The sequence below is a fragment of the Centruroides sculpturatus genome, unplaced genomic scaffold (genome assembly GCF_000671375.1).
Source record: "Centruroides sculpturatus isolate CEXI.00-Female unplaced genomic scaffold, Cexi_2.0 scaffold221, whole genome shotgun sequence".
Classification (NCBI taxonomy): Eukaryota; Metazoa; Arthropoda; class Arachnida; order Scorpiones; family Buthidae; genus Centruroides; species Centruroides sculpturatus.
In genome coordinates, this window is record NW_019384612.1 from 335,339 (window position 1) to 353,276 (window position 17,938).

At 35.2% G+C, this 17,938-nt stretch overlaps 1 protein-coding gene across 1 annotated transcript; it reads right to left on the reverse strand.

Moving 5' to 3' along the window:
- Positions 1 to 8,638: 8,638 nt before the first annotated feature.
- On the reverse strand, positions 8,639 to 17,173 carry LOC111625273 (cytochrome P450 4C1-like). The gene is made up of 6 exons (XM_023368375.1): positions 17,101 to 17,173; positions 16,835 to 17,032; positions 9,287 to 9,460; positions 9,160 to 9,226; positions 8,889 to 9,068; positions 8,639 to 8,825 (listed from the first exon to the last, which is right to left on the reverse strand). Exons 1-6 carry the CDS (start codon positions 17,161 to 17,163, stop codon positions 8,659 to 8,661), a joined length of 849 nt encoding a protein of 282 aa, XP_023224143.1. The 5' UTR covers positions 17,164 to 17,173; the 3' UTR covers positions 8,639 to 8,658.
- Between the last annotated feature and the right edge of the window lie 765 nt (positions 17,174 to 17,938).

Below are 17,938 nucleotides of genomic sequence, written 5' to 3' on the forward strand. Positions count from 1 at the left end.
CGAAAGCTTTGATAGACAGATTAACTACATATTTAAAGTATTAGGATATACGAATAACTTATCATCATAATTTAAATATTAATCAAATTAAAATTATCCACTCATTAAACGATAATTTAATTAAGTGTCAGGAATTATTTGTATGCAAAAAATAATTAAAATATTTAACAAAATTCATTTTTAAAAAAAGTATGATAGAAGAGAACGCAATGTTTTCCACATTTGCACATATGCAAATCAGTCAATCATTCTTTAATTTGACATGAAGAACTAATCTTATCTTCGTTTAAAATTTATATAGAGAATTCTGGGTCAATAATTGCTAAAAATTAAGAAAGAATTTTGCATACGACTATAAAAGGCTGACATGGACAATAATATCTTTTCTTGAATTTAAATTAGGTAATTTTTTTTAACACTGTAACCTTTCCTCAAATTAATAAGTTTTCTTTCAGGTAAATTACAAATTTGATGAACACACCAAATGACTTTATGGTTACTAAAAGTCATCTTTGAACATTTAATAAATAAAATTAATGTTTATAAAGTAAAGGTGCTTCATTGAAATCGATTATAAAATAATACAATTTCGTTAATAAAATTATTGTTATACAAAGAGTTTAATAAACTCAATCAAATAAAATAAATCTTTCCTAAACAAAGATGTTTTTTTACTCAGATAAAAATTACTGTATCTTTCTCAAGATAAGTGAATGCTGATTAATATTGCTATATTTATTTTTCTTCTTTTCTTTTGTATTTTGTTCTGTCTCTGTTTTCAATTTTGTATGACCTTTACATGTGTGTTGACATTCTATCTTTTCGACAAACTTTATGACTGATTTTTATCACTGGAATATTTAATACAATCGAACATTTGTTGGAAGGTGACCACCTCCCAACAATAACTCCATGTGTAAACAGCGGCCATGTTTCAAAACTTTTTTTTTAAATAAAAATGCTTAGAAAATAACCACTAAACGGGCATCTCTGAACAAATGTGTTTTTTTTTTATGTCCGTTATTCAGAGTTGGTGTTTAGCTTTCCAGCAGTCAAGACGTATGTCAGTGTGCTCTGGACTTAAAATTTTTCAAAGTTGTTTGCTTAGGCCTAGTTTTAGAGTTAGCGGTCTACCTCCCATACTATAGTATAGGAGGTTAGGCCTTAGTTAGGCTTATCTATGATGTTAGGCTTAGGTTTGGTAAGCCTAACTTTTCTGCCAACTTTAATTTCTAAAGTTCAGCATTTTGGGAGCCATATTGGTGAGTGCAGACTTTTCTACTTTTGGTTTAGGAGGGACCCGCTATAGCAGCAGACTGGTCCCCAGCTAGCCAGGGTTACCACTGGCCAAGCTTACTTGGCCAACTCCACACCAGCCACCGACCATATAGGCAGGCTACACAGGTTTCACTGGTGTGTGCCAGCAACTGTTGGACAGTCACATATAGCGTCAGGCAGCTCATCTGAAACACCAAGAAGGTAGCGTCCAGCAAGCTCTGTGGACAGTCAACACACAGCGTCGGGCAAGTTTTTAGTGTAGAATCCTCAACATCAACCAAGCTGTTACAACCATCAGCTGTTACTAGGTCGCCGCCTTTAACCGGTAAGTCTCTCTAAGCTCACCGGCCAACCAGTTTCCCCCTCTGTCCGAGGGAGACTACGTCTCCTAGGACAGAGTTTTTTGGCCTTCTGGCACCTTTCCATCTTACCATTTATCACACTACCCTCTCCAGTTGGCCTAACCACTGTACACATTCCATTATGTCTACTGTCAATCATTCTCAACCAACTGCCAATGGTCCACCTGAATCTCGTGTCATCATCGACACCCTGGAAGACACTATACTCAAGGAAGCCAACCAGCATTTTCTCAAAATCATGGACTTGCTCCCTGAAAAATACTCATCTATCAGAACTGAGGAACGTAAGGAGGTCAGGGACAGAGTATCACGGATGTTCGCCTGCCTCAGCCAGTTTCACGGCATCTTGCGCGAAGTTCGCTCCAATCATCCTAAGTGTGCCTTGCCGGCAACCCCACCACCCCAGGTCAACTCATATGCCGAAGTCACTCGTTTAAACACGAAGCCCACCGCCACAACTAAAGTCATCAACAAATCCCTTCGGAACAAGATAGAGAACGATGGCACTGGCGGGACCTTTGCTGTTCTGTTATACCCAAAATCCGAAGGAGAGGGTGGCAACCCAAATACGAATATGCAGCATATTGAAAATGAAATCAAGCAGAGAATTAAGCCTCATGAGCTTAAAGTTAAGGTCAAAGCAGTGCGAAAGGTTAAGGGAGACGGCATCTGTATTAGAACTAATACTCATAAAGAGGCTGAAATTCTAGCCGAAGCCATAGAAACCCTACCAGAAATTAGAACCCAGGTTAAGAGCAAAATATCGGAAGGAAGGAGACCTAGAGTCATCCTATATAATGTCCCTATATCTGTGGATGAAACCGATATTCTTCACATAATGCATGATCAGAATGAAACTCTGCATACCATCACTCTGGATGAATTTCTGGAAAACACGAGAGTCAGCACCATCTTATACAGGAACAATGTGAAAGAAAACTGCAGGCACATTGTCTTGTCAACATCTCCAAAGATAAGGGATTCTCTGGTGCGCACCAAGCACATTGCCGTCCAATGGGCTAATATATTTGTTAACGACTATATCCCGCTGGTAAGATGCTACCAGTGTTGCGGATACAGCCATATTGCAGCCAACTGCCCAGGTAGACAGAGGTGTAGCCACTGTGCCAAAGGACACAGATTCGGCGAATGTAAGAAACTCGAGTATGCACCCTGCTGCATCAACTGCAAGGAGGCAAATAAGGACGTCCCTCCCAACGAAAGATATGCAACTGACCACAATGCCTTCAACCCTCACTGTCCGATTACTATCAGAATGAAGACTCAAACCATCAAACAAACAAATTATGGATTATAACCAGTTAACACAGCACACGAAGTCATCCTCTTCAACCAATTCAATCACTAACAGTCAAAACATAATGTCTACCCATGTCAGCAATAACAATAGCCTCTCCAATAACACCATATCTATTCTACAGATCAACCTGCAGCGAGGAAAGGCCCCATCCTCCTTGCTAATTAAGACCGCTGAGGAGTGGAAATCGGACATCATCGTTGCCCAAGAGCCTTATCTCTACAAAAATGAACTCTCCGGCTTTTCCAACTGGAAAACCCACCCACCCAGAGGTTCCATGGCTAACCTCAAGACTGCTATCCTAATAAGAAACAATCAACTCATTACCCAATATATGCCACAACTAACCACCCAGTATGTCACCACCTGCACCATCAAAACCAACCAGGGGACCATCTTTATTTCTTCCATTTATTGCTCACCATTCCAAGACATCGAGCCCATGTTAGCCGACCTGGAACATATAAGTACAACCGTGGCCGACAAGCCCTGGCTCATCTGTGGCGACACGAATGCCAAATCTTTTCTTTGGCATAGCCCTATTGAAGACAACAGGGGCTACCGCATGCAAGAATTCATCGCCGCCTGTTACTTGTCTTCCTGTAATACCAGCCCCCTCGCCACCTACTACTCCTCTAGGGGCAAAAGCTGGATCGATGTCACTCTTGCCAATACCCATATGACCCAAAACGTATCCTTCTGCTCGACAATGACCGAACCTTCAGCCAGCGACCACAGGTATATCAAGATCAAGTTGCAGTTCAACACCGAAGAATCTGACAATCTCACCACATACCACCAGACTCACTGGCCACACTTTCATCATCTAATTCAGGAGAACTGGATCTTAAATAAACCCATCATTAATATGGATGAAAGGGATATCGACGATACTATTTGTAACCTAACCAACATTGTTCTCAACAGTTACCGTCTGGCTAGCAAGAAGCGTACCAGCAAACGATCGTGCGCCCCTTGGTGGGACAATGAACTTGCAAGGCAGCGCCTCTGAGTGCGCAAGCTTCGCAAGCGCTACAAGCACCAGAGGGATGAACAGCTAAGGCTAACCTTAAAGGCAGAGTACACGGCCAGATTTAACGAGTATAAAACTCTCATTAACAGGAAAAGGCACCAGGCTTGGAGGCAATATTGCAGCAAGTCCAACGAGCCATGGGGAGACCCATATTACATTGCCTTTAAGAAAAGGGACAAAGCAGATGTCCCAGCGGCAGTCAAAACTGCAAAAGGCCACTTTACTAATATTCTTGATAGTACCTTGAAAGAACTATTTGACTACCACTTTCCTGTTGATGATCCAACCGAGGACACTGCAACACAATGCCAGATTTGCCACAATGCTACCTTTTTAACCAGGGATGAGGACGACCAACCCTTTACTTTTAATGAAGTCTTGCACGCCATTGGATTAATTAAAAATAGAAAAGCCCCTGGCATCGACCAGATCACCGGTAAGATGGTCAAGGAAACTTTTTTCGCCATTCCAACAACCTTCATTACTCTATATAACCGATGCCTTTCGCTGGGCTACTTTCCTCTCGACTGGAAGTGCGCTTCGGTGAAATTCCTCAGAAAACGTCAAAACGAAGCATCTCAGTTTGCCAAGGACTATAGGCCCATCTGCCTTCTTCCCATTTTCGGCAAGATTCTCGATAGGCTTGTCATAAACAGGATCCTTAAACACTTAAGAAAAAAGAATGCCCTTAGCAGTCACCAGCATGGCTTCACTCCTGGAAGATCAACCACGACTGCTCTCACCTCAATTACTGACTATATTACTCAGGCCAAAGCGGAAGGTAAACACACGCTTATGGTTTCGATTGACTTCCGCGGGGCTTTCGATAACCTCTGGTGGCCCAGTATTTTACACCAGCTCCACGAACACAACTGTCCCCAGAACCTTTTCCAGCTGATCAGGAGTTTCATCAGCGACAGGAAGGCGGGGTTTTTTACAAACAACTACCGTTACTGCCACCATGTTACTAAGGGCTGTCCGCAAGGATCCATCTCTGGCCCAGGGCTGTGGACCATTGTCCATAATGACTTGCTCTCCACCATCAACAATAACAATGACAGCAACCACTTAATACAAGGTTACGCTGATGACACTGTCATCCTTGTATCAGACAAAAACAGCAACAAGCTCCCTGTCCTCAGCAACAACTTACTGGCCAGGATCTCAGACTGGAGTGCCAAAACCAAGCTCCCTATTAACTACTCTAAATGCCGATACATCATTTTCTCGAAGAACACCCCTCTCCAGAAGAGCCCACGCATAGAAATCAACGGGGTTAAAATCTCTCGTGTAAAAGAATTCGTCTACCTTGGTGTCAAATTAGAGCAGCAAATGAACTGGTCCAGCCATGTTGATATGGTGGTGTCCAAGGCTTCTAAGGCTTCTAACGCCCTTCTCTCGATTGCCAAGAATACCTGGGGCATTGGATACAAGGCTGCCAAGCACATCTACCTTGGTGCGATTGAACCCATTTTGTTATATGCTGCCCCAATCTGGGCCGAGGCCACGCAGAAAGTACACATCCAAAAGAAGCTTTCCAAGGCCCAGCGCATCTCTGCACTCAGGATCTGCAGGGCATACAGAACAGCCCCAACCGCTGCCCTCCTTGTTATCGCTGGCCTCCTCCCAGTGCATATCAAGGCCAAAATGGCATCGAACATCTGGACAATTAATAACATATCTGCCAACAACTACTACAATACCACCAGGCACAATGCTGCCCTTTCTGCCCTTCCCGATCATGTCAAGGAAGACATAACATCTTATGGCATTGAGAATAAAGACACTAACCTGAATTCGACCATGGACTATCCTGCCATGAACAGCGATATCACCCTTCATGAAGGGCCATACGACATTTCAATCTACACGGACGGGTCTAAGAACAAGGGTAATGTGGGTGCTGCTTTTGTTCTCAGCAATCACCACAATGGTGAAACTCACAGGTCGGCCTTCAGGCTGGGGCCTCACTGCTCCGTTCCCCAAGCCGAAATTTTCGCTATCACAAAGGCTATCGACTACATCTATACAGAGTGGTTCCCTCATAACATGACTATTGCCATCTTTTCCGACAGCATTACTGCCATCCGCTCCATTACCAGCAGTAGGAATAGGGGGAATAATGTCCTTCACATCCACAGCCTTCTGTCGTTGAACACCCACAATCACAATGTGCATTTCAAGTGGGTCCGTGGCCACTCGGGGGTTGCTGGCAATGAGGCCGCTGACAGCCTCGCCAAAACCGCTGCTGCCTCTTCTCTACCTCCCAGTTATGAAAAGATTCCACCCTCCAAGATTAAGCAGTGGAACTACGAACTGGCTCTTCAACATTGGCAACATGAATGGGACAACGGCAACACTGGTAGATTGACGCACAAGTTTATTCCCAACATCGCCAACCGCTTACAGTGGAAGCACTTTTCTCCCTCCTTTGCCATGACTCAGCTCATTACTGGTCATGGCAACTTCAATGCCTATTTAAAACGCTTCCGTATCCAAGATGAGGACATCTGCAACTGTGACGGCACCTCTATTCAAGACAGCATCCACTACCTCTTCGATTGTGCATTCTATAACCACAACAGAGACATTCTTATGGGCAGCGTTCTCTACTCTGGTTTCAACTGGCCCTGCCCTCTCAATGCGTTCCTTGATCACAAAGATATTTACCACAAGCTTATGAACTATCTATCAACGACAGCAGCTCTCACCCCAACCAGCAGTCAACAGTAAGTACTTTTGCTAGGATCCTGCACGTTCGGACTTTTAATCAACGTCCTCCTGCACTGTACACTTGAACTGTCTACTTCTGCATTGGATTGGTTAATAGTTAAATCCTTTCCTCTCGCAGTTTGTCGCGTACCAGTTTGTGTTGTCTCAGTATTTGCTACCGCAATCCCGAGTCTACGTCACTGTGTCTCATTGTCTGCGGACTAATCCACTGTTCAATGTACTCGCGTCTACCTGTATTTTCCTGTTCTGCCAACGCCCATTTTCTGTTATCAATATCTGTCGGTTTACTTGTATTGTATATAAAACCATCGTCGCGCAGCTCCTTTGTACATACCTGTTCACCATTGCATTGTTTGTTCCTCTGTTTATTGCATTTTGTATTCTGTTTATCTTCAATAAATGCGATGCAGGCGCCTGGAGATCTTAACTTTACCCTGCCCCACGCTCATCCCCTACTTTTCCCATGTCTCTTCCTTCCTTCCGTTCTCTACCACCTCCAGGTTGTACCTCTGAGTGTTGCCTGGAGGATTTCTCCCTTTTTCAATTTAATGTAATGTAATGTAATGTAATGTAATGTAGCATATCAGAAAAATACTAGAATGAAATACAAGTATTTTGTATCCAACACATCATTAACTGAATCATCTATGTTCAGAACATTTTAAATAATACAGATAAATACGAACAACAGATCGTTAACAACAGTTTAATTTACGTAAACATTAATGTGAGAAATAAATAAAATGCAATAAACAGCAAAAAATAGTAGAGGAGAAGGTGGTATTATGGAACCGCATTTTCATTATAGTGAATTGTAAACAAGGTATCATAACTACATCCACATTTTTTGTGCAAGTACCGGTAACTATTAAACTAAATGTTCCTGATTGGATTTTTCGCTAGTGTAACTATAAGTATAGTTTTTGAAGGCTTCTGTACAAAAAGTCAAAAAGCAGGCTTAGGGAAAACAGGGTGGTAATATGGAACCTTATGTACGTTTTCAAAAAATGCTTTAATGTATCAAAAAACAAATAGGAAAGTACAAAGAATGTTAAATAATTACATAAATTATTTACTCCAATGTATTTTATCGCAAAAATGATTTAATAGTAATAGTAATAATAAAGAAATGTACAAAGAAGAAGCAAATCATTCACAAAAATCACAAATATAATGCCCGTATAGTGTTAGGTAAGTATTTCTACTTTTTTTCATTTTCTTTCTATTTTTTCATTCATCTACCACATACTTTTACAAAAGTTAGACGGATTCTATATTAAAACCACCAATGGGGTCCGTATTCCACGAATCGCCATCTTCAATTAACTTATGTCTGTCAAGATCAAATTTTAAACATCGTGAACATCGCACAGATTAATATATACCCCTAAGTCTCTGGAATGGAATACATGCATCAGTGAACCTACCACTACTCGATTTATATTTTAAAAATAATTAAATCCACTTAGTGTTCAAAACTTTCGAATTTCGAAAAACACAAATATGCTAATTCGCTACCGACAACCGGTAGATTTTCCCCTTGCTATGGATGTCTGCCTAGTTCAGTTCAGCCACAATCCGCTACAGTTCGCCTTTATTATCAGTTTGAAATGGAGGGGTTACATAATACCTGCAGAGTTCCATAATACCATCTTCTCCCTATATTATTGTAAAGTAGATTTAATAACTATATTCAAAATACATTTTATTCTCATCACTTTTATCTATAAAAATGTGAATTACAATTTTTTAGTAAACTTTAATAAGTAAAATAATTTCGATACAGTTTTTAAATGCACTCGTCTAGATTACATGATATATGTTTATATATATTTGTAATAATATTATATATTTGTAATAATAATATTATTGTAATTATATGTTTATATAAATTTGTAATAAAAATTACCCCAACGTTCAGGTTATTTCATATTTTAAAACATACGTCTTTGTTGTACACACATTCTTATACCTGATATTGGAGTCAACATAACTTCGAATGAAGTAACGATCTTATCTTGAGGATCTAAAGAGTAAACTTTAAAATTACGAAGAACATTTGCCAAAACTGTTTTCATACTAATCATGGCGAGTTTACTTCCTGTAAATAAATTATTTTATAAAATAATTTTTTTGTTTTTGTATTTATTCACTAATCACTTACCGACACAATTTCGTGGACCGGCAGAAAATGCCAGAAATGCATAAGGATGAAGATTTTTATAGTTTTCAGGTAGAAAACGGTCTGGATCGAAAACTTCGGGATTTTCGTAAACAGAAGGATTATGATGGATGCCATAGATACTGATGACAAGAGTCGAATTTGCAGGCAACACGCAATTACCTATTTTAATGGCAACGATTTAATGAATCAAGTCAATAACAAATATAAAATATTGTTATTGAAAACCAAATTGCAAAATATCAAAAATTACTTATTTTCATTTCCGTAGGATTTTTTCTTGCAATAAAAGGACCAGGAGGATAGATTCTCATCGACTCCTGGAAATTATAATTTATAAAACTAATCCTTGAATGTATTATATAAATTAAGAAGGTTACCTTAATTACGCATTCTAAGTACGTCATTTTCGTCAGGTCATCAATAGTAATATCTCTATTCATATCATTTTTGAAAATGTCTTGCAATTCTAAATAGACTTTCTCCTGTATTTCGTGAAATCTTCCCAAAAAATAAAGAGTCCACGACATAACGTGGGAAGTTGTATCGTGACCCTGATATTAAAATACGTTAAGAAGAAATGTAAAATTGCTTTGTACATAATTTACATTTGCAATAAAATAAATACTGTATAATAAACGGGTAAAATTACGAAAGGCATGCACGAATATCGCGCTTCTTTCATATTCCTGTCATATCAGTTTACAATGCGCAATCACATTGCTTGCAGCAAGCAGTTCACATATTTCTTCGTACTATTTACGACAAAATATCTATAATCTGATTTTGGTAGTTTACTTTTTCCTCCAATAAGAAAACAGTCCAGAAACTTTCAAAAGGTGCCAATTGTATCCGGCGTAAATTTCGGTGATAAAATGAAAGAGAAAAAATGCGTCATTTCAATTCTTTCAAAATTTATACATGAAGCCAAAAATAATAATATTAGTAAAAGGGAGGGTGGTATTACTTCTCACGGAAAACGTAATTATTGGAGATTAGGCCTAATTTAAAAGAAGTGAAATGAAGTGAAAATTCGATGTAAACGAAAAGAGATTACAAAAACAAAATTATCAAAATTTCGGAACAATTCATGCTAAACTTTCCGAAATTTATATTAATTTTTATACATAACATTAAAAATGTATAATTAGAGACAAATATAATTTTTTTATTCTTTTTTAGAAAACAAATTACATTATTTATAAACATTTTATATTTTATAAAAATATTTGTTATTGTTTAATCAGAATTATTTTATTCTTAAATAAATTAAAATATAAAACTTTCTATTTATGATTATAATAAAGTACTAGTCTACTGAATCAATCAATGCACCATTAACAGTGTATGAAGTTTAAAAAATGCTAATGTTTTAGCTATTCCATACTGAAAATGGCACATTAACCAGGTCAAAAATGTTATTGTTCTTTAAACTTCACTTACTATTTAAGGTGGAATAATTAAATTACCATAACATGTAACTTTATTATATTTAAAGATATTTTATACAACTTTTTAAATATATTACATAATGTAACTGAGGATTTTTAGGGTAATTTATTTTAATATAATAAGTTAATTATTAAAAAAGTCTCTTAGTTAAAATTAATCAAAGAGAAATTTCATCCTATCACAAGGGGTATCAGTAGTAGTATTTGGTTTAATCTCAAATTTAACTGTGTTAAAATTATAAATAATCCTGTTTATAATTTTAACACGGTTAACAGAATAGAATGCTACACACGTACGCCTTTGCAAACGAAGTTTCAGTTCCTCAATGAAACTAAAAATTTTTCTTTCGCATTCGACATGATCAGATTAATTCTATGAACAAAATGTCTTCGATCGATGGACGAAATAAACATTAAACTGTCCATAAACTGTGTAATTAGTCAAACGAAAACCTAAATACACATCGTCCACCTTGAATTGTCTTGACTTAACACAGCCCATTACATGTCGTAATATAATGACGTATATTTATATTTTCGATAATTCTGTTATTATGGACTTGAATTATTTCGGTCATCATCTCAGACATTACTTGCTTTGAACACTTTCAAATGTGTTTATAAAAGGAATTTGACTAACTAATAGGCCTACTCGAAATAATAATTTGATAACAGATAATAACTCACAAAACTATGTTACAAATTTACAAACTACTATTTTACATAATTAATAGAGAAACCACATTCAAAATGAAGTCGAAAAATTAAGGTATAACTATCCTTTTACACCCGATATTCCCTCTTTAATTATACATAATAATCATAATAATAATGTTTAAAAATCATCAGTAGATACACATTTTTAATTTTTCAAAAGTATGTATGTAAAGAGAAAAATCTCTTTCAATTTAAAAAAAACTTTATACACGCATCTCGCTGTCATCGACATGACACATAAGAAAATATAATATGGCGGAATTGATACATGGTGAAGCGGGAAAAGATAAATAATAAAAAGGAATTGATATAGTGAAGAATAAACTTTAAATGTCGTTTCTTTGCTTACAGGTGAGACTGTCGATTACATTTCAGAAGTGTTATTTCGGTAATGTAACTTTAAATCTAATAAAATAAAATAAAATTGTTTACAGAACAACACGTCGTGGTTTATTTCATTTATCGAATCATTCCTTTTTGAAGAAATTAAAAACCTTATAAAAAACGACATTTTTGTTACTAACTCTTACTGAAAAATGGAAAAACCTTGCTTCGTATTCGATTGTTACCAGGAAGTGATGGAAAATCGAACATTTATGAGATAACTTCAATAGCAACAAGTGACAATAAAGTGTATGCAATACCAGAAGAGCTACGTCCTGCGAATTTTCATAGAGGCATAGAAAAACACATGCCTTTGCTAAAGTGAAGAAAAGTTTAGTAAACAGATACCAAATAAGAAGGATGTGGATTACATTGACCGGGTAACTTAAGAATACTTACCTAGAAGAGGACGGAAATGTGCAGTTTGACAGTCAATTTTTAGAAGAATTAAATCGAGAAGAGCCTAATATAGCACAGATACAAGAAACCCATACATTAGAAAAACTGTTTGAGAAATTTATAGAAAGTACAGAGGAAAATAGACTGCAAAACTTAAAAAATGTTGCAGAACGTTTCATACTGGAAAAATTTACAAGCAAAAATATGAATGCAAACCAGTGGATTAATGTTTTTGAGAAAGAATGCATATGCTTTGATGTCACAACAGATGAGAAGAAAATTGAAATGTTGAGGCTGTTTATGGATAAGAGGTGTGTGGACTGGTACAGTTCCATGATTGTAAAATTAACAATTAATGCAGAATGGTCAATGTGGAAACAAAAATTCTGTGAGTCATTCGCAAACAAGCGATGGAGCCCCATCACCAATGCACTGTTATTTAAATATAAAGAAGGTTCATTGTTGGATTACACTATAACAAAAGAAAACATTTTATTGGAGATGAGATGATTAATCGATACAGGTACAATGGTGGATCTTATTGCAGCTGGTTTACCAGAATTCATACTAAATAAGATTGACAGAGAAGCAATAGAAGATACAGTCAGCTTGTTTAATGAGGTGACATGATGAAAAAGAAAAGTTATGTGCCAAAAAGGAAATATGGAACTGTCAAAACGAATAATAGAAATGAAGAACGTTCCCCATGTAAAATTTGTGAAAAACTAAACAAAGGTCTTCGCTATCACCCGGAAGACATATGCTAGTTTAAAGTAAGAGAAGATGAGAAAAAAAAAATATTAGATAAGTGTCACAATACAAGAATAGAAACCGAATTAAACAAGTCCGATCAGAAAACACGGATAGTAACGCCATTAATAAATCTCAAACTACTACTGAGCGATAAATTAGAAGTATATGGGATTTACGATTCAGGTTCAAATGTGTCTCTGATTAATTCTAAATTACTGAAACTAACAGGAACAGAAAAAAATTTGAATGAAGCAAACCTGGTAACAATTAATGGTGTTAGAAAGACAAGTGGGTTGACGAATTTAAAAATAAAAATCTTTGAATTGGAAAAATGGGTAGATGTATATATAATTAATGAACAAAATTTCGAGTATGATTTTTTGATAGGATTAGATTTGATACAAACATTCAAACTAATTCAAGATGAAAATTTAAAAATAACTCAAAAAAGCAAATCAGAAAAAAGAAGAAGTTTGTTCAAATAAAGAAATAAATACAGAATTACATACTGAACAAGATAAAAGCACATCAGAAGAATACAAAATAAATTTTAATGAACATGTGATAGAAAATTTTCAGGCTGGATGGCCGAGCGGTCAAGGTGGCAGCCTACCTCTCTGGGGGACCCGGGTTCGAATGTGAACGGGTCGGAAAATCCCCAGGAATTTTTCGGGGGTGGGCCATTCAGATATGTCAGGCCCCGTCCCTCATCACCCGGCAGCCCCATTGTGGGCCTGGCCAAACCCATAATGGGCTTGCATAAAGAGGCCCTCTTAGTGCCCACAGGGTAGAAAGAGTTAAAAAAAGTAGAAAATTTTCAAATGAAAATAAGTCATTTGAATGAAAATAAAAACACAGAAATAAATAAACTAATAGAAAAATATAAATCAGTTTTTGCAAATGACAAATATGATGTTGGCAAGGTCAATGGATATGAAGCACGGATAGACCTAACAGTAGAAAAATATTGTAGTAAGAGACCTTACAGATGTACAACTGAAGATAAAAAAGAAATAGAAGAACAAATAGCAAAATTATTAGATAATAACCTGATAGAAGAATCATACAGCCCGTTTGCTGCACCTGTTACTTTAGCATTTAAAAAAGAAGAGAAAAAAAAGTCAAGGCTATGTATAGATTTCAGGGATTTGAATAAAATTGTAGTACCTCAAGCCCAACCATTTCCATTGATAGAAGATCTGTTCATAAAGACAAGAAATTGCAAACTTTTTTCAACTCTTGATTTAAACTGTACGTTCTGGTCTATTCCTTTACGAGTTGCAGACAGGAAAAAGACAGGGTTTCTAACACAGGAAGGACACTATTAGTGGACATGCCTTCCCATTGGATTAAAGACCTCACCAGCGATTTTTCAGAGAATTTTAAGTAATGTATTAAGAAAGTGTAAACTAACTGATTTTGCAGTAAATTATTTATAGATGACATACTTATATTTTCTAAAACTTTTGCTCAGCATATACAACATTTATCACTATTACTGAAAGCAATTAGAAAAGAAGGTTTTAGATTAAAATTTACAAAATGTACATTTGCATCAGACTCGGTGAAATACCTGGGACATATAATTGAAAATAATTCAATTAAACCAATGAAGGACAACTTAGTCTCAATAAGGGATTTTCCTACCGAAAATCAGAAAAATATAAGACAATTTTTAGGAAAAATTAACTTTTATCATGATTACATACCAAAAAGTGCAATAATTCTAGAGCTGTTGCACAATTTACTTAGAAAGAATTAAAGATTAATTTGGTCAGAGGAATGCCAAAAGACATTTGAAACGGTAAAAAAACTATTATGCTCTCAACCAGTTCTGGAGATTTTCGATCAAGATTTACCAATTAATATTTATACTGATGCTTCTTTAGCAGGTGTTGGAGTCATTTTAAAACATATACAACCAGATGGAAAAGAAAAACCAGTGGCTTACTTTTCAAAGATATTAAATGGAGCTCAAAAGAAAAAGAAAGGAATATACTTAGAATGTCTAGCTATTGCAGAAGCAGTGAGATACTGAAAATACTGGTTAATTGGCAAATCATTCACAGTTTATTCAGACCACAAACCACTAGAGAACATGTATTTAAAATCAAGGACTGATGAAAAATTAGGGGATTTGACATACTATCTACCACAATATGATTTTAAAATATAACATGCACCTGGAAAACAAAATTTGGAAGCAGATTGCCTTAGTAGAAATCCAGTGTTAGAATCAAATACAAATACAGATGAACAATTAAAAGTTTCAAACTTATGTAAATTAGAAGATATTGTATTAGATCAAAATAACAATATAGAAATACAGAGAAAAAAAAGCAAATTGATTCAAAAACAACAATTATACTTAAAGAAAGTTGGAAAAAATATATATAATACTTACCGAACAATTCAGCATCAAACTATTGGAAAATTTACATGAATACCTGTGCCATATTGGAATAAAACAAATGCAGAACACAATTAGTCCATTCTACACAGCCAAAAATCTAACAACTAATATAAAAAAAGTTTGTAGGAGCTGTGAAATCTGTATAAAAAACAAATCAACAGGACACAATAAATATGGATTTATGTCTCATCTAGGCCCAGCTGCAAAGCCTTTTGGGATAATGTCCATTGACACAATTAGAGGATTTGGAGGTTCATGATCAACAAAAAAATAACTACATTTGCTGGTAGATCACTTTACAAGATATGCATTTATTAAAACATCAAAAACACAGAGTGCAAGTGATTTTATAAAATTAGTCCAGGACATAACAAAAACAGAGAATATTGGTATGATCCTTACTGACCAATACCCAGGAATTAATTCAAAAGAATTCCAGAAATTCTTACAAGACAAGCACATACCTATAGTATTCACGGCAGTAAATGCACCATTTTCAAATGGTCTGAATGAAAGACTAAATCAAACATTAGTAAACAAAATTAGATGTAAAATAAATGAAAGAGGAAAGAAGAAAGCTTCGTCAACAATAGCACAAGAATGTGTAAACAAATACAACGAAACAAACCACTCCGTTACGGGGTTTTCACCAAGATATCTTTTATATGGTACAGATGTTACAATTTTACCGAATGAATAAGAAAAGATATATCACTTAGTGACTGGAATAAGGATAGAAAGATAGCATTAGAGAATACAATAAAATCACACAATTACAACAAGATATGATTTGATAAAAAGCTAAAATACTGTGAATTTAATGTAGGAGACATGGTGTATGTAGAAAATGGTAACAAGTTAAACAGGAGAAAGCTAGATGAATTAAAAGTGGGGCCGTATAAGATTATTGATAAAATTTCAAATACAATATACAAGATAGATACTGGGCACAGAAAAACTGACTCAAACCTGTACCATATTACAAAACTTATGCCAGTTCCTGTATTGGAAAGACAGTGAAATGGAAGATGATGGAGATGATTAGCAAAAATTATACTGAAAATTTTCTTCCCCAGGGGAGAGATGTAAAGAGAAAAATCTCTATTTCAATTTAAAAAAACTTTATCCATGCGTCCCGCTGTCATGGACATGAGACATAAGAAAAAACAATATGGCAAAATCGATACATGGTGAAGCAGGAAAAGATAAATAATAAAAAGGAGTTGATAACTTTAAATGTCGTTTCTTTGTTTACAGGTGAGACTGTCGATTACATTTCAGAACTGTTATTTCGGTAATGTAACTTTAAAAGTAATAAAATAAAAAAAAAACTTTGTTTACAGAGTAACACATCATGGTTTATTTCATTTGAAGAATCATTCCTTTTTGAAGAAATTAAAAACCTTATATACATTTCCTGCGTGTATGTAAATAGACAAAATATACAGTAATTAATAAACCTTTTGTTTTATGTCTAAAATTTCTTCCTATTACATTTCACATAATAAAAATATAAAAGGACAAAATTCAAATTTAAAAACTACAAATTTTTAAATGTCAAAAAATTATAAATTAATCCGAAATTACAAATACTATTTACTTTAGCAATTAATTATGAATGAAATGTAATGATTTTACGAACATCTTAAAGTAAATACAATTTCTAATTTCAAGAAAGTAATTATGATTAGTTTTGAAACAGGTTTTACGTTAATTATAATTTTTGTCGCCGAGTTAACTGTTTTATAATTATTTTCGATTACACCTTTAATAAATTAAGTAGATTAGATATTAAGTAAATTTTTGCCTACCGCAAAAATAGTGCCTCCCATATCTCTGATAACGTCTTCTTCCGATATTAAACGATGTTTGACATGAAGATCCAACAGGGAATCGATAAGACGTTGTTTTGCTTTCATCTTTGGTTCTTCTTCATTACCTGCTTCTTTCTCTAAGGAATATTGCTGCTGCATTTTTTTCACAAAATTTTCTTTTCTTCTGTTGAACACCTACGGATTAAATTAAACCGTTAATTACTTAAATAAAAACAAAAATTCTATTCACAAGTTGAGTTTACCTTCTCCTCGAAACGATGAATTATTTCAATGTCCCTCTTACAATTGTTTTCTATTTTACTCATGAAGAAAATTGGAGAAAGCCAGTACATTGGATTTAATAGCCATTCAGAAAAATATTTCAGAATTCTAAATTTTAATAAANAATTGTCGCATATCAAACTTTTAAGGTATGTTTTTTGAATGTGTTATATCTATATTGTGCATAGTTTCTTGTGCATTGTCGAATTATAATTTATGTGCTTATATGTACATTCTTCACATGTTTGATTTTATTGTTTAGTTGGCTGAGGAGGGGTTGGAGCCAATGTTCCCTCTAATTTTTTTTGTAGATGAGCGGAACATATACTTCTCTGAGCAAAAAAAATTTTTGCTGAGCAGATTCTGAGCAAAAAATTTTTCTGAGCATATATATATGCTCAGAAAAATTTTTTGCTCAGAATCTGCTCAGCAAAAATTTTTTTTGCTCAGAGAAGTATATGTTCCGCTCATCTACAAAAAAAATTAGAGGGAACATTGGCTCCAACCCCTCCTCAGCCAACTAAACAATAAAATCAAACATGTGAAGAATGTACATATAAGCACATAAATTATAATTCGACAATGCACAAGAAACTATGCACAATATAGATATAACACATTCAAAAAACATACCTTAAAAGTTTGATATGCGACAATTACATTTATACAGACAGCATACGTAATGGATCGTAGAATGAACAGATTCGACGAGTTTTTTTTTTTTAACATTCATCTAAATAAATCAACTTTACAGAAAAGTATAACAACATCCATCATGCCTGTAGTTTGTATCTTGGCATATCACTTAAATTTACACAA

Coding starts and splice junctions, on each gene's coding strand:
- LOC111625273 (XM_023368375.1), bottom strand. CDS start 17,163: ATGAGTAAAATAGAAAACAATTGTAAGAGGGACATTGAAATAATTCAT. Junction 17,033..17,100: donor TTCATCGTTTCGAGGAGAAG/GTAAACTCAACT, acceptor TTTAATCCGTAG/GTGTTCAACAGAAGAAAAGA. Junction 9,227..9,286: donor ACTTAGAATGCGTAATTAAG/GTAACCTTCTTA, acceptor TATAATTTCCAG/GAGTCGATGAGAATCTATCC.